This window comes from Oncorhynchus nerka, linkage group LG9b, assembly GCF_034236695.1.
Source record: "Oncorhynchus nerka isolate Pitt River linkage group LG9b, Oner_Uvic_2.0, whole genome shotgun sequence".
Classification (NCBI taxonomy): domain Eukaryota; kingdom Metazoa; phylum Chordata; class Actinopteri; order Salmoniformes; family Salmonidae; genus Oncorhynchus; species Oncorhynchus nerka.
In genome coordinates, this window is record NC_088424.1 from 30463452 (window position 1) to 30481557 (window position 18106).

Here is an 18106-nt window from a genome sequence, read left to right on the forward strand (position 1 = left end):
TGCAACATTTGCTGTTGAAGTATTTGCTGTTCTAGGTATAAGGGATCATATTTGCTTTATGTTTATGTTATGTTTTATGTTCTCAACCTAGAAAAACATGCCAAAATCCTAACAAAATCAGCCCTGGAGTCTTCAATAGAGCTATAAAACAAAACAAAAAGACGTTTGGAGATTTGTATTCCATATTTGAATAATCTACAATTAGAATTAAACAATCAAGGCCTTTAAACACTTGTTGGATAATAACTGTAAAAATGAAATGACTTTTATGGTGTCTGATGGAGTTGACATGAATCCAGTTAGTTAATTAAAAATAATAATAATAATAATTAGGTTGTTCCTTTACATGGTGTGATGGCTAATACTCTGATCAATCACAATATAGTTGATATTGTCCCATCTTTTAAGAAACCCTGAGTTCTAAAGCAGTTAAAAAAATTGGAGCCTCGTGTCAAAATGTGTAAAATAGCACGAGATTATCTGTAAAACTTCACGTTTTTTCTTTCTGGCCTATGGGGGGAGGGTGTTTAACATAGGCCCTGAGGTAAGATTTAGTCAGTTACCTCAACATAGGCCCTGAGTATTAGCTGAGCAATCTTTTGAAAAAGGGGTGGAGAGAATGTGAAAATTCTTAAGATTTCCACATTTTGTTGTTACAGCTTGAATTTAAAATGGATAAATATAAATGTTTGGTCACTGGCATATACACAATACCCTTACAATGTCAAAGTGGTGTGTGTGTGTCTTGGCCACCGTACTCCGGTGCTAACCTTGTCAAGATATTCTCCACTGCTGTGCTCGTTATCGAGGCCACTGGGCACTCGTTGTCCTTCGACTATTTAAAACTCGAACGGGTCACTTCCCTTGATAACCGCGTCTAGGAAGGTTGTTAGCCTACTCAGCTATAAGACGTGAGATTTGGATTGCCTCCCCTAGCCATCCCTCTCCCCTGGTATTACTGGCATGCTACAAGCTAGCGCCACTGTGTGTCATCAGCTAGTTTACTAACTCCACCTAGCTGCCACTGTGTGTTGTCAGCTTGGCTTACCAAACAACGGCCATTCGTGCGTGTTTCACATTAATAAGCCTATGTGATATCTCTCCTAAACATGATATCTCTCCTGCTCCAGCCCTGTGGTCATAGCTAGGCTCACCCTAAATTGTTTGGCAGGTGCTGTAGAATTCCTGCCAGATTATTGTAGCTCTCTACCTTTACTCTGTATTGTGATAGTTGTTGTAATACAGTCTCCAGTTACTATTATATTAGTTAACTTGATTAATCAGATTATTGCATAAGAAATATTTTATTTGTTTATTTTATATATTTTTTCTTCACATTCTGAGAGAACACTGGGCATGCATAGCTGCTCCTCTTGTGAAGCTAAACTACAAGTAGAAGATGGTCATGACCTGTGCCCTGCCTGCCTAAGCGTTGGCCACCTGTATGAGGCCCTTGCTGAACCCTGCATTAACTGCACCATTATGCCTGTGAAAGTAAGGGAAGCGAGGTTAGTCAGAATTGACAGCCTGGTTTTCACAGGTAATTTACCAGCGTTGATCACCTGGATCCACCCAGGGCGACCAAAATAGCTAAGGCCCACGAAACTGATGGCCTTCACGTTCCTGTTTTACCAGAACTGTCACGGTTGTCGTAAGAACGGGACTAAGGGATTTTGAGTTCCACATATTTATTTCAAAAGTGGAACTTAAAGCAAAAACAATAAATCAATAAACGAACAACAAAACGTGCCTACGTGGTGCACAAACACAAAAAAAAGAGGTAATTAAATATGATCCCGAATTAGAGACAACGATTACCAGCTGCCTGTAATTGGGAATCATACAAAAACACCAACATAGAAATTATAAACTAGAATGCCCCCTAGTCACGCCCTGACCTACTACACCATAGAGAAACAAGCGCTCTCTATGGTCAGGGCGTTACAAGAACACAGGCATTTTCTGCAGTTTCGCCATCCAAAGCCAGGCATATCAATTTGCGATATTACCCTTCGTCCTCTCCCTGGCTCCTTGCATCTCCACAAGATGTGTGAGTGCAGCCATGATCTCCCTCCACCTACAGGGGATCAGGATCCTTCCTTACTTTGACGACTGGCTCATCTTCTCCCCCTCTCGCGAGTTTGTGGCTGAGAACCAAGCGTTGACACTGACCCACCTTACCATGAACAACAAAAACAAAAAACTTCACACCAGGCCAAAAGGTCACCTTTATTGGTATGGCTCTGAACTCCTGTACTATGATGGCATGTAAAACTCTCAGTGTGTGGACAGCATTCTTCTTCTGCAATTTTCCAGTTTAATGAGTGGTGAAGGTACCAACGTTCCAACAACTGATGGGCACGCTCACGGCGGCCTCCAGTGTGACACCTTTAGGCCTCCTGTCTTTAAGACTACTACAAGTGTGGTTTAATGACCTCCGTCTGGACCCCAAGTGGGACAGAAACACTCAAATGCAGGTGACATGGGCATGCTACTCTACTCTGCGGCCATGGAGGAAGAGAACCTACCTGACTACAGATGTCCCTCTTGGATCAATTCCGGTAAGGCGGGAACTGACAACCGACGCTTCACTAACAGGCTGGGGAGCACTGTGGCAACACAGGTCTGTATGGGGAGAGTGGGTCCCCCGCTGGAGAAAAATGCACATCAACGTGCTAGAACTTCAGACAGTTTACCTAGCCCTGAATCACTTTCTGCCGGTTCCTGATACAATCAGACAATACATTGACAGTGTTCCACATCAACCATCAAGGGGGAATGAGGTGGCCCAACAACTTCTGACATGGGCCCTACGAGCCATTCATCTCCCAGGCAAGGTGAACGAGGTGGCGGACTTCTTGTCGTGACAGAAAACGGCCCCGGGAGAATGGAGACTTCACCCGCAAGTAGTGAAGATGATAAGGCAGCGGTTTGGAACTGAACATGTGGACCTGTCCGGGCGAGAACTTGGGATCTGCGAAAACCTCCCTTCGAACATACGGAGGAGTCAGACATAAAATGGTTACGTTCTGAAAATGGTTTTCCTCTTAGCTATTTCATCAGCGAAACGTGGGAGTGAGCTCCACGAACTCTCTATGAGTCCTGTCTGCATACCATGGAAGGCCTTATGGTCCTATCCAGCCTTTTGCCTAAATGTATCACCCCTTCACATCAAGCCATCGAGCTGGCGGCCTTCTTCCCTCACTCCTTTCCAGAATGCGGAGGAGGAGCGAGCAAATCTCCAGTGTCCAGCCTGTTCCCTCAAATGCTATGTGCATGTCTTGGAGCACTACAGGAAATCAGCCTAGCAGTTCCTGTGCTTCGTTGGGAAGTCAAAAGGTCTTGCATTGTCCAAGCAGAGGATTTCTCACTGGGTTGTGGATGTCATTACTCAGGCCTACAAGGGTATAGGGCTCCCTGTCCCAGAAAGTGTGATATATTACTGGACCAGAAGTGTTGTCACATATTGGGCTGCACTGAGAGGCGGCCCCCTGAATGAGATATGCACAGCTGCTGTCTGGTCGTCGCTCTGCACGTTCTCAAGATTTTACAAGGTCAACGTTGCATCTTGCCACAACATGGGGTCTGCCATTCTTCCAGTAGCACCGGCACATTAATCAAAGGTTAGTAGTGCTTGTTGGCATATCTGACAGTCTTCCAAGTATTTGTAGAACCATATTTACATTCTTAACTTCCGTTCTACTTCATACATATAAAACAGAAGTTACCAATGAAACTATGGTTCTACAAATACCTGGAAGATCGTCAGTACTTTCCTGTCACTCTGAATGTTTGGGTGAGAAGATTCTCTAAAACAGTGTGTGATCTGACGCACAGTTTAAATGAACAGTGGGGGCACGTCACCGTATTATTATCTTTATTAATATTATTACCGACCTACGCGGAGATTGAGAGATATAATCCATCTTCCAGGTGTTCGTTGAACCATAGATACTTCCGTTTTTCCGGATTAAAAGGAAATGGAGCTAAGCACAGGCAAAGTTCTAGAGGGAAACCTGGTTCAGTCTGCTTTCCAACAGACACTGGGAGAGGAATTCATGTTTCAGCAGGATAATAACCTAAACTACACAGGAGCTGCTTACCAAGGAGACAGTGAATGTTCCTGAGTGGCTGTGTTACAGTTTTGACTTAAATCTACTTCAAAATCTATGGCAAGACTTAAAAATGGTTGTCTAGCAATGATCAACAACCAATTATTTGCCAGAGCTTGAAGAATTTTGAAAAGAATAGTGGGCAAATGTTGCACAATCCAGGTGTGGAAAGCTCTTAGAGACTTACCCAGAATGACTCAAAGCTGTAATCGCTGCCAACGGTGCTTCTACAACGTATTGACTCAAGGGTGTGAATACTATGTAAAGTAGATATTTCTGTATTGTATTTTAAATATATTTGCAAAAATGTCAAACATGTTTTGAATTACTGTCATTATGGAGTATTGTGTGTAGATGGGTGAGACAAAAACTATATAATCCATTTTGAATTCTGTCTGTAACACAACAACATATGGAATAAGTCAAGGGGTATGAATATTTTCTGCAAATGTTCTGCAAATATTGCACAATCCAGGTGTGTAAGTCTTAGAGACTTACCTAGAAAGAGTCACAGCTGTAATTGCTGCCGAAGGTGATTCTAACATGTAAGGGGAATGAATACTTTCTGAAGGCCAACCTTGTGTCCAACTCATGTATTGATTTCTGCAAAATAAATGTATTGTAAAAATGTTAAGTCGAGCACAGGTTTTAAGAATTTTTCGTATAGGATTTGGACAATTGGAACGATTCCATGTTCCCATGATAAAACATCATGACTGAGATGGAGGAGATGTGACTGTGCTTTCTGCATCCCCAGGTGTCAGTATGTTACGTCAGCTCCAGGCCACACTCCTCAAACCTGGACCACCAGGGTCTGGTCTTCAGCGGCCTGCTGCTCTACCTGTGTGACTCCTTCGTTGTCTCTGGCCTCCTCAAGAAGTTTCACTTCCTCAAAGGTAACTAATGCTATTTTCTATGTTGTGTTTTGTTAGCCCTTATGTAAAGTTAAGTGTAACCTCATCCATAGTTTTGGAACCATTTAAGTCTGTGAGGCCTAGGGCTATTCATCTTCAATTCAATTCACTCGATCAATACCACCTTTCTGACTGGTTCTCTGACCTCTGATTATAATGTTTTCCAATATATACATCCAAAATGACATATACTGTATAATGAACCATACAACAATACACGTATATACCGTAGGAAAACAATGGCACCTTTCTGATTGGTTCCTTGACCTATGACCTCTGACCCTGTTCCAAGGTGCCACGTTGTGTGTGATCTGCAGGGATCGTAACTCTCTGCGTCAGACCATCATGCGGCTGGAGTTGGAGGACAAGTGGCAGTTCCGCCTGAGGGATGAGTTCCAGACGGCCAACTGCAGCGAGGACCGGCCCCTCTACTTTCTCACCGGACGCCATGTTTAACCCTAAGACTGATGCCAGACCTGCTCAGCTGCCCTCCTGTTCCATAGACCCTAACCAGGCAGAAGGATAACCACCAACCACTGATCTCAGACCAGTTAACAATCACAATTATTCTTGTCTGTCAGAGGATACAATCACTCTTAGAACTGTTCAGTCGACCTCCTGTCACACAGACCCTAATCAAACAGGAGGATAGCATCTGTTCTCAGACCACTTAACAAGCACAACAATTCTCTGTATGTCAGGAGATCAGAGAGATGTATTGGGGCACACCCAGGCCCCAAGTGCCCTGTATGGACACGTGGCCATCATTAATGTGGATGTAACTTCTCCTATTCGCTCCTCTCCCACGCTGCACTATGTTCGGAACAGAATTGTTTAGCCAGAGACTCTTAACTGAGGGTTGTGTTGGAGTCTGTCCCCGATCTGAGCCTGGCGAAAGCACACCATGCGATTATCTGAGGACAGCGCCCCACATACAAAACCATGAAAAACATATTTCAACCAGGCAGGTGCGACACGAAAGTCAGAAATAGCGATATAATAAATGCCTTACCTTTGATGATCTTCTTCTATTGGCACTCCAAAATGTCCCAGTTACATCACAAATGGTCCTTTTGTTTGATAATGTCCTTCTTTATATCCATAAAAACTCAGTTTAGCTGGCGCGCATCAGTCAATAATCCTCCCAGTTTCCCTCCATCAAAATGCATTCAAAATGAATCCCAAACATTACTAATAAACTTTTCCAAACAAGTCAAACAATGTTTATAATCAAACCTTAGGTTCCCTAATACGTAAATAAACAATAACGATTCTCCGTCTTAAATTGTATGGTTTTTACCGGAGAAAAATACCAAAGACCGTGCTCTCATTCACGTGCTTGGAAACACTACAGCCAACTTCAATTTCTGGGTCATTTAAAAAAAAAAAAACAGCCTGAAACTCTTTCTAAAGACTGTTGACATCTAGTGGAAGCCCTAGGAACTGCAGTCTGGGAGGATTTCACCTTATAATAAAAGTGACAGCCATTGAAAAGTGGTAGGCTGAAAAAATATGTTTTTGGTATGGTTTGTCCTCTGGGTTTCGCCTGCCATATCAGTTCTGTTATACTCACAGACATTATTTTAACAGTTTTAGAAACTTTAGAGTGTTTTCTATCCAAATCCAAATGCATATCTTAGCTTCTGGGCCTGAGTAACAGGCAGTTTACTTTGGGCACGCTTTTCATCCGGATCCCAAACAAGTTTCAACTCTTTCTTGAACTGCATTGTTGGTTAAGAAAATATTGACTAAATAAACTAAAGTGAAAAATTATAAAAAGTAACACGAACAATAACAAGGCTATATACAGGGGGTACTGGTACTGAGTCAATGTGCAGGTTAGTCGGGGTAATTTGTACATGTAGGTATGGGTAAAGTGACTATGCATAGATAATAGACAGTGACGTAGCAGCAATGAAAAAAACTAATGGGGGGGGTTGGCAATGTAAATAGTCCAGGTGGCCATTTGATTAATTGTTCAGCAGTCTTATGGCCTGGGGGTAGAAGCTGTTAAGGAACCTTTTGGTCCAAGACTCGGTGCTCCGGTTCCTTTCTCTGACACCGCCTAGTATATAGGTTTTGCATGGCAGGATGCTTGGCCCCAGTGATGCACTGGGCCGTACGCAATACCCTCTGTAGCGCCATACTGTCAGATGCCGAGCAGTTGCCATACCAGGCGGTGATGCAACCGGTCAGGATGCTCTCGATGGTGCAGGACCCATGCCAAATCTGTTCAGTCTCCTGAGGGGTACAATGTGTTGTCGTGCCCTCTTCATGACTGTGTTGGTGTGCTTGGAACATGATAGGTGGTTGGTGATAACACAGAGGAACTTGAATCTCTCGACCCGATCCGCTACAGCCCCGTCCATGTCAATGGGGGCCTGTTCGTCCCGCCTTTTTCTGTAGTCCATGATCAGCTCCTTTGTCTTGCTCACATTGAACGAGAGGTTGTTGTCCTGGCACCACACTGCCAGGTCTCTGACCTCCTCCCTTTAGGCTGTCTCATTGTTGTCGGTGATCAGGCCTACCACTGTTGTGTCATCAGCAAACTTAATGATGTTGTTGGAGTCGTGTTTGGCCACGCAGTTGTGGGTAAACATGGAGTACAGGAGATGACTAAGCACGCACCCCTGAGGGGCCCCAGTGTTGAGGATCAGCATGGCAGATGTGTTGTTGCCTACACTTACAATTTGGGGAAGGCACGTCAGGAAGCCCAGGATCCAGTTGCAGAGGGAGGTGTTTTGTCCCAGGGTCCTTAGCTTAGTGATGAGCTTTATCCAGGTGGGAAAGGGCAGTGTGGAGTGTGATTGAGATTGCGTAGTCTGTGGATCTGTTGGTATGCGAACTGGAAGTGGGTCTAGGGTTTCTGGGATGATGGTGTTGTGAGCCATGACTAGCCTTTCAAAGCAATTCATGGCTACCGACGTGAGTGTTACAGGGAGGCAATATTTGAGGCAAATGATCTTCTCTTCCTTGTGTACAGGGACCATGGGGGTTTGCTTGAAACATGTAGGTATTACAGATCAGTCCGGGAGAGGTTGAACATGTCAATGAAGACACTTGCCAGTTTGTTCTTATAAGCATCCGGATTAGTGTCCTGCTCCTTGAAAGCGGTAGCTCTAGCCTTTAGCTCGATGCGGATGTTGCCTGTAATCCATGGCTTCTGGTTGGGATATGTACGGTTGCTGTGGGGATGACGTCGTCGATGCAGTTATTGATGAAGCCGGTGACAGAGGTGGTATACTCCTCAATGCCATTGGATGAATCCCGGAATATATGCCAGTCTATGCTAGTAAAACAGTCCTGTAGCGTAGCATCTGCGTCATCTGACCACTTCCGTATTGAGCAAGTCACTGGTATTTCCTGCTTTAGTTTTCGCTTGTAAGCAGGAATCAGGAGGATATAAAGTCCCCAGCCACTAGGAGCGCCGCTTCTGCATGAGCATTTTCTTGTTTACTTATGGCCTTATACAGCTCGTTGAGTGCGGTCTTAGTGCCAGCATCAGTTTGTGGTGGTAAATAGATGGCTACGAATAATATAGATGAGAACTCTCTTGGTAGATAGTGTGGTCTACAGTTTATCATGAGGTACTCTACCTTAAGAGAGCAATACCTTGAGACTTCTTTAATATTAGACATCGTGCACCAGCTGTTATTGACAAATAGACACACATACACCGGCCTCTCGTCTTACCACACGTAGCTCCTCTGTCCTGCTGATGCACAGTTATCCCAGCCAGTTCTATATGATCTGTGTCGTCGTTCAGCCACGACTCGGTGAAATATAATATATTACAGTTTTTAATGTCCCGTTGGTAGGATAGTCTTAATCGTAGATCATCAATTATATTTTCCAATGATTGCACGTTGGCCAATAGAACGGATGGTAGTGGACGTTTACTCACTCGCCTATGAATTCTCAGAAGGCAACCCGACCTCGGCCCCCTTTTTCTCTGTCTTTTCTTCACGCAAATGACGGGGATTTGGGCCTGTTCTCGAGAAAGCAGTATATCCTTTGTTGTCTAGTTCGAGGTGAGTAATTGCTGTTCTGATTAAAGACAGAAGCAGCAACATTATGTACAGAATAAGTTGTAAAAAATGCATAAAAACTAACAAAATAGCACAGTTGGTTAGGGGCCCGTAAAACGGCAGCCATCCCCTCCGGTGCCACTATCCCCTTCTACTGTCTGCCTAATTCACAAGAACACTCAAGAATAAATCCCACTCCATTATTAGATTACTAGTGTAAAGATGATAGAGTCTGGAGTGTATTTGATTTCTATACATTTCGATGCTGGTTTGTCGGGGGAAACGCTTCTAGTTGATATCCGAGCCACTGTATATTGACTGGCAAGCCACTGCAAGGGATCCTGTTGCTTTTGTTCCTTCATAATGTAACATGTTGTCCCTCACAAAACTGTTCCCATGATACTATCTTTTTTAGTTTAACTGAGCCACTCAAAAGGTGTGAGGGAGAGCAGGATGAGACCTGTTGAACAATCAGCTAGCTCTAAAGGGCTGATACTTAGATAAATAGTATAATTATATTTCATGTTATGCAGTTGATTTTTATTTTATTTTATTTCACCTTTATTTAACCAGGTAAGCTAGTTGAGAACAAGTTATCATTTACAACTGCGACCTGAACAAGATAAAGCAAAGCAGTGCGACACAATCAACAACACAGAGTTACACATAGAATAAACAAGCGTACAGTCAATATCACAATAGAAAAAAAGAGAAAGTCTATATACAGTGTGTGCAAATGGTATGAGGAGGTAAGGAAATAAATAGGCCATAGTAGAAAAGTAATACAATTTTTGCAAATTAACACTGGAGTGATAGATGAGCAGATGGTGATGTGCAAGTAGAAATACTGGTGTTCAAAAGAGCAGAAAAGTAAATAAAAACAATATTGGGATGAGGTAGTTAGATTGGGTGGGCTATTTACAGATGGGCTGTAATGGTTTTCTTCATCTGAACGAGAGGCGGACCAAACATTGACAGAGTCGAAAGCCTTGGCAAGGTCGATGAAGACGGCTGCACAGTACTGTCTTTTATTGATGGTGGTTATGATATCGTTTAGTACCTTGAGCGTGGCTGAGGTGCACCCGTAACCAGCTCGAAAACCGGATTGCACAGAGGAGAAGGTACGGTGGGATTCGAAATGGTCAGTGATCTGATTATTAACTTGGCTTTCGAAGACTTTAAAAAGGCAGGGCAGGATGGATATAGGTCTATAACAGTTTGGGTCTAGAGTGTCACCTCCTTTGAACAGACTGGTAATAGGGGTTGCAACAATGGCGGCGGATAATTTTAGAAAGAGAGGGTCCAGATTGTCCAGCCCAGCTGATGCATATATCCCAGTAGCTCTCACTACTAGATGTTAGAGAAAGAACAAACTTTCCCTGCCACCTCTATCTTGCTATTGAATGTTCATGTGGTCTTGTTTCTGATTGTAATATTACTCAGTGTTATATTTCTGTGCTTCATTGTATAGATGGCTTAGGCCTCCACCCATATACCTAAATTAATTCAGTCAAATCACTTACAGTTGCAGGTTTTCTCATGAAACTATGGATAATCAGTGAATGGGTGTGTAGAGTCACTATCAGATGACTAGGTCAGTTGGACATAGGTAGGAATGTTTTTATATGTTACTGCACGGGGTCATCCAAAGAATATGCCTTATTAAATGATGTTGTTACATAGATCAATCACTCAATCCTCACTAATTTACAGTTAATATTATAGTAAGTCTTACAATGGCTATAGACCAAAGCTAGGGAGAGAATTTGTCTGGTTGGGGTTGAGTTTAGGAAATGGTTGAATTTTAGGACTACTGTGTTAAAAGCTTTGTTTACATTAATATATAAAATAAACCCTATTACAACTCACAGAGGGTTTTTGACCATTTTAGTATGTTCACTTTTATCAGTTATGTTTTGGTGTCATGATAATGTATTTGTCTGCATTCTGTGTTTGCCAGGCAAGGCACAACAAATCTATTTCAGATTTATTCTTACCATGTGTTTGTTCCCTCTCATTTCTCATGTTGGATATTCTTTATTTAAAATGAAAATCATGTCCTTTACATGAGAGGTTCTTATTTATTTTCTCAAGCATTTTGGACTGATAATCATATTGAAGTGTAGTAATTTTGATTGTATCCTCTTCTGAAAACCATCGATAAAGGCTTTGCACAAGACCAAGAGATCTTGAGTGTTATCTATTGAAATTCTATTGAAATTCGAGGGAGAAGGAAATGTGAACTTGCACTATACAACTTGCCAGCAGCAAAATAAAAAGTATTGACCATTGTCATCAAAACTGTAAAGGGTAAATGATGAACAAAGACACCAAAAAATATAGATTACATTGTCAGTAATGACAGTGTTGATTGATTAATCAGATGTATTGATTTATTATCAAGCCCCTTTGACCCATAAAATGTGTCTTGTTTGTAGATAATTAGATGAGCATGTAAGTTATGCAATTTGCTTCTCACAATCTTCATTGAAGCATCACCTGTTGTGTGCATGTATGTTTCTTTCTAGAGATTATGCGACCCACCCGATGGTAGCCTTGACCTCATATTGACTGTTGTGATTGTATAGTATGTGGACTGTGAACATTGGAATTTGGAAAACATGCTTTTGTCGTTGCAATTTATGAATGTAATAAAGTAACATTACAATAAACTAGGGAGTTGAGAATTTGTTTTGTTTATGTCATGCCCTGATCTGTTCACTTGTCCTTGTGCTTGTCTCCACCCCTCTCCAGGTGTCGCCCATCTTCCACACTTATCCCCTGGGTATTTATACCTGTGTTTTCTGTCTGGGCCAGTTCGTCTTGTTTGTTCAAGTCAACCAGCATTTTGTTTCAGCTCCTGCTTTTCCCCAGTATCTCTTTTTCTCGTCCTCCTGGTTTTGACCCTTGCCTGTCCTGACTCTGAGCCCGCCTGCCTGACCACTCTGCCTGCCTGCCGTCCTGTGCCTTTACCAATCCTAATACTCTGGATTATCGACCCCTATCTGCTTTGACCTGTCGTTAGCCTGTCCCTGTTGTTGCAATAAACATTGTTACTTCAACACAGTCTGCACCTGTGTCTTACCTGAAACCTGATCATTTATGTTGTACTGTGCTCACGTTGAACTCGTTCAATTAAACTATAATTGGTGGATAAAAAAATCTTTATAATGATGGACACAAACTGCTAACTTATTCCTTTCTTACATAATATTTTGATTGATAAATAATCCCCTGAGGCCATGTTTTAGAATAATCTGTTCCTTACTAAAGATTTTGGCTTGTAGTACGTAACATCTTTTTTTGTGTCAACCATTTTGACAGTGACCCGCTGCTCTTTCATCAACAGCATTAAAGGTGTTTTAATGGGGATGTTGGTGGGGGGAGTTAGCCCATGGTTGACTCATGTGCAGTACTTTTGGGACATGGGAGTTGTCACATGGGCTGGAGGTGGATGTGTAACATAAGGTTATTTTAAGACTCTAGCAGTGATAAGGAAGAGAAGAGTGGAAGGCTGGCACACTGATTCCTTTATAAACTCTGTCATAATTGCCCCGTTGGGAGGAACAGACACTTGCATTCTCTCTCTATCTCATCTCTCACGCTCTCTTTTTCTTTCTCTCTCCATCTCTCCTATCTCTATCTCTGTCTCTCTCTCAGAGGACTGCTGATGCCCTAGGTCAGGGATGATCACCTAGATTCAGCCTTGGAAAGTTTTTTTCTTGAGCGGATGGTCGGTGGGCCAGAACATGATTACAAATCATTTGTAGACTACAAATTGACAGGAAGAAGAACACCATTCAAGGGTTTTTCTTTATTTTTACTATTTTCTACATTGGTGAACAATAGTGAAGACATCAAAACTATGAAATAACACATGGAATCATGTAGTAACCAAAAAGTGTTAAATTAATCTAATTATATTTGAGATTCTTCAAAGTAGCCACCCTTTGCCTTGATGACAGCTTTGCACACTCTTCGCATTCTTTCATCCAGTTTCACCTGGAATGCTTTTCCAACAGTCTTGAAGGAGTTCACACATATGCTGTGCACTTATTGGCTGCTTTTCCTTCACTCTGCGGTCCAACTCATCCCAGACCATCTCAATTGGGTTGAGGTTGGGTGATTGTGGAGGCCAGGTCATCTGATGCAGCACTCTACCACTCTCCTTGGTCAAATAGCCCTTACACAGCCTGGATGTTTGTTGGGTCATTGTCCTGTTGAAAAACAAATTGGAGTATAACTAAGGGCAAACCAGATTGTAATTTTGCTGCAAACCAGATTGTCACATTGCTGTCATATTGCTGCAGAATGCTGTGGTAGCCATGCTGGTCAAGAGTGCCTTGAATTCTAAATAAATCACTGTGAAAGCACCCACCACACCATCACACCTCCTCCATGCTTCACGGTGGGAACCACACATGCGAAGATCATCCATTCACTTACTCTGCGTCTCACAAAGCCACTGCGGTTGGAACCAAAAATCCACCGGTCTAATGTCCATTGCTAGTGTTTCTTGACCCAAGCAAGTCTCTTCTTATTGGTGTCCTTTAGTAGTGGTTTCTTTGCAGCAATTTGACAATGAAGGCCTGATTCACGCAGTCTCCTCTGAACAGTTGATGTTGCGATGTGTCTGTTACTTGAACTCTATGAAGCATTTATTTCGGCTATAATTTCGGAGGCTGGTAACTCTAATGAAGTTATCTTCTGCAGCAGAGGTAACTCTTGCTCTTCCTTTCCTGTGGCGGTCCTCATCATAGCGCTTGATGGTTTTTGTGACTGCACTTGAAGAAACTTTCAAAGTTCTTGACATTTTCCAGATTGACTGACCTTCACGTCTTAAAGTAATGATGGACTGTCATTTCTCTTTGATTATTTGAGCTGTTCTTGCCATAGTATAGACTTTGTAATTTACCAAATAGGGATATCTTCTGAATACCACCCCTACCTTGTTAAAACACAACTGATTGGCTCAAACGCATTAAGAAGGAAAGAAATTCCACACATTTTTAACAAGGCACACCTGTTAATTGAAATGTATTCCAGGTGACTACCTCATGGAGCTGGTTGAGAGAATGCCAAGATTGTGCAAAGCTGTCATCAAGGCAAAGGGTGGCTACTTTGAAGAATCTCAAATATAAAATATATATATATATATATATTTTTTGGTTACTACATGATTCCATATGTGTTATTTCATAGTTTTGATGTCTTCACTATAATTCTACAAAAAAATTAAGAAAAACTCTTGAATGGGTAGGTGTGTCCAAACGTTTGACTGGTACTGTATATCATATTCGACTAAAACAGAATAATTTCAAATCTTGCTTACATTTGTATACGATCACGTGTCACTATTATGTGTGGGAATACTTGGGAACAGATTTCTTAAATGAAAATAACTTGGATTTCCTGGTGTTTTTACAGTCTTTTATGTCCAACAATGAAATATGTTTTTCTCTTTTTTTCCCCAGAAAATTTAGGGGCCAAATAAAACCACCTCCGACAGTTGGGAAACCCTGCCCCAGGTGTTTCATCTGTGGTAAACATGGGAGTTTATCAGCGCTGAGAGAATGGTTGAGACACAAAGTCTTTCATGGGCTACATATGCACCCCCCCCCTTCACCCTCCCTCCTCAACTGCATTGTTTCTACAGAGCTTTTTAAAATGCCATTGTTACAAAGCCTTTGACAAAGAAACCTAATGTCTCTCTCCTGAGGATTCCATCTCAAAAGTATGTTCAGCCCACAGGGCAGTCTCTCTGTAGCTGGCAATACTGTACTTAATCTAACCACTCACAATTTGCATGATTAAAATATTAAATATCTGACATAATGAATTATGAAACAGAAGTAATTGAACGTCATTGCTTAGTTAGATCAGTAAGGGTGTGCGTGTGTCTGTGTGTCTAGTCAATACATCATAGGTCACATAGATTCCTGATATTATGAGTTTTGCCCTTTGGGGTGGTGTTTCACAGTAACACAACAATAATAACCACTATGATGGCGACAAAAAGGAAATCACGTGACTTGTCAACACTGTCTACTCAAAAGTCTTCTAGAGCTTATTGCGTGTGTGTGTTTTGTGTGTGCATGCTTGCGTGCGTTCAAGTGGTGTAGTGGAGGCTATACACAGTGGGCATTGCGTATACTCACTTCTCAATCCCCACAGATTCATATCAAAGTAAAAATGTATGTAACATGTCAATCTCTCCTGGCTCAAAGTGGAGGAGACATTGAATTCATTGTTACTTATATTTGTGAGAAGTACTGACGTTAAATGCACCAAGCTGTCTGTTTGAACTGCTGGCACACAGATCGGACACCAATGCATACCCAACAAGCAGAGGTGGAAAAGTACCTAATTGTGAAAGTCACCCAGGAAAATACTACTTCAGTAAAAGTCTAAAAGTACTTGGTGTTAAATATACTTACAGTGACATTTTTTGGGGGGAATTTTACTCTTTTGTTGCCTTACAATCTGGATTTTAATTTATTTTGGGGGGGGTTTGTATTATTTGATTTACACAACATGCCTACCACTTTGAAGATGCAAAATATATTTGATTGTGAAACAAACAAGAAATAAGACAACAAAAAACAGAAAACTTGAGCATGCATAACTATTCACCCCCCAAAGTCAATACTTTGTAGAGCCACCTTTTGCAGTAATTACAGCTGCAAGCCTCTTGGGGTATGTCTCTATAAGCTTGGCACTAGCTACTGGGATTTTTGCCCATTCAAGGCAAAACTGCTTCAGCTCCTTCAAGTGGGATGGGTTCCATTGGTGTACAGCAGGCTTTAAGTCATACCACAGATTCTCAATTGGATTGAGGTCTGTGCTTTGACTAGGCCATTCCAAGACATTTACATGTTTCCCCTTAAACCACTCAAGTGTTGCTTTAGCAGTATGCTTAGGGTCCTTGTCCTGCTTGAAGGTGAACCTCCGTCCCAGTCTCAAATCTCTGGAAGACTGAAACAGGTTTCCCTCAAGATTTTCCCTGTATTTAGCACCGTCCATCATTCGTTCAATTCTGACCAGTTTCCCAGTCCCTACCAATGAAAAACATCCCCACAAGCATGATTCTGCCACCACCATGGTGTTCTCGGGGTGATGATAGGTGTTGAGTTTGGCCAGACAGAATTTTCCTTGATGGCCAAAAAGCTCAATTTAGTCTCCTCTGACCAGAGTACATTTTTCCTTATGTTTGGGGAGTCTCCCACATGTCTTTTGGCGAACACCAAATGTGTTGGCTTATTTTCTAATTTAAGCAATGGCTTTTTTCTGGCCATTCTCCGTAAAGCCTTGCTCTGTGGAGTGTTTGCTTGCTCTTAAAGTGGTTGTAATGAGGTCTGTGTGTAGCTAGTGTAGAGGAGTCAGGCGCAGGACAACAGATATCAGTAAATAAACGTACTTTACTCAACATATACAAATGCAATACAAAAAGAGAGCCCACATTAACAAACCGTGTTACATACAAATAATTACTCACAAACAGACATGGGGGAACAGAGGGTTAAATAATGAAGAAGTAATTGGGGAATTGAAACCAGGTGTGTAAGACAAAGACAAAACAAATGGAAAATTAAAAGTGAATCGGCGATGGCTAGAAGGCTGGTGACGTCGACCTCCGAATGCCGCCCGAATAAGGAGAAGGACCGACTTCGGCGGAAATCGTGACAGTGGTCCTATGGACAGATACTCCAATCTCCGCTGTGGAGCTTTGCTGCTCCTTCAGGGTTATCTTTGGTCTCTTTGTTGCCTCTCTGATTATAATGCCCTCCTTGCCTGGTCTATGAGTTTTGGTGGGTGGCCCTCTCTTGGCAGGTTTGTTGTGGTACCAAATTCTTTAGAAAAAAATCGAATGGATTTAATGGTGCTCCGTGGGATGTTTAAAGTTTCTGATATTTTTTTATAACCCAACCCTGATCTGTATTTCTCCACAAATTTGTCCTTGACCTGTTTGGAGAGAGAGCTCCTTGGTCTTCAGGGTTGCTGGCTTGGTGGTGACCCTTGCTTAGTGGTGTTGCAGACATTGGTGCCTTTCAGAACAGGTGTATATATACTGAGATCATGTGACAGATGATGTGACACTTTTATTGCACACGTGGACTTTATTTAACTAATTATGTGACTTCTGAAGGTAATTGGTTGCACCAGATCTTATTGAAGGGCGTCATAGCAAAGGGGGTGAATACATATGTACGCACCACTTCTCCGTTGTTTTTTTTATAACATTTTTTGAAACAAGTACATTTTTTCATTTCACTTCATCAATTTGGACTATTGTGTATGTCCATTACATGAAATCCAAATAAAATCAATTTAAATTACAGGTTGTAATGCAACAAAATAGGAAAAACACCAAGGGGCTGAATACTTTTGCAAGGCACTGTAAGTATCAAAATTCAATGGAATTGCTAAAAGGTATGAAAAGTAAAATATACAAATAATTTAAAATTCCTTATATTACGCAAACCAGATGGAACAATTGGCTTTCTTTTTTTAGTGACGGATGGTCAGGGGCACACTAACACTCAGACATAATTTACAAACAAAGCATTCGTGTTTAGTGAGTCTTCCAGATCAGATGCCGTAGGGATGACCTCTTGATAAGTGCGTGAATTGGACCATTTTCCTGTCAAAATGTAACGAGTACTTTTGGGTGTCATGGAAAATGTATGGAGTAAAAAGTATATTATTTTCTTTCGGACTGTAATTTAGTAAAAGTAAAAAGTTGGCAAAAATAAAAATAGTAAAGTAAAGTACAGACACCCCAAAAAACAACCTAAGTATTTTACTTAAGTACTTTACACCACTGCCCACAAGACATGCCACCAGAGGTGTCTTCACAGTCACCAAGTCCAGAACAGACTATGGGAGGCGCACAGTACTACATCGAGCCATGACTACATGGAACTCTATTCCACATCAAGTAACTCATGGCAGCAAGTAACTCATGGCAGCAGTAAACAGATAAAAATTAACCTTATGAACAGTGGTGACTGTGAAGAGACAAAAACACAGACACAGACACATGCATACACAC

At 41.8% G+C, this 18106-nt stretch overlaps 1 protein-coding gene across 1 annotated transcript in view; it reads left to right on the forward strand.

Annotated features, from left to right (window-relative positions):
* LOC115114584 (GREB1-like protein) overlaps positions 1-6954 on the forward strand; it is a 47805-nt gene extending 40851 nt beyond the window's left edge. The window contains exons 30-31 of the mRNA XM_065013523.1: positions 4870-5008; positions 5319-6954. Coding sequence (XP_064869595.1) covers positions 4870-5008; positions 5319-5482 — 303 coding nt within the window. The 3' untranslated portion in view covers positions 5483-6954. The remainder of the gene's footprint in view (positions 1-4869; positions 5009-5318) is intronic.
* The last annotated feature ends 11152 nt before the right edge of the window (positions 6955-18106 follow it).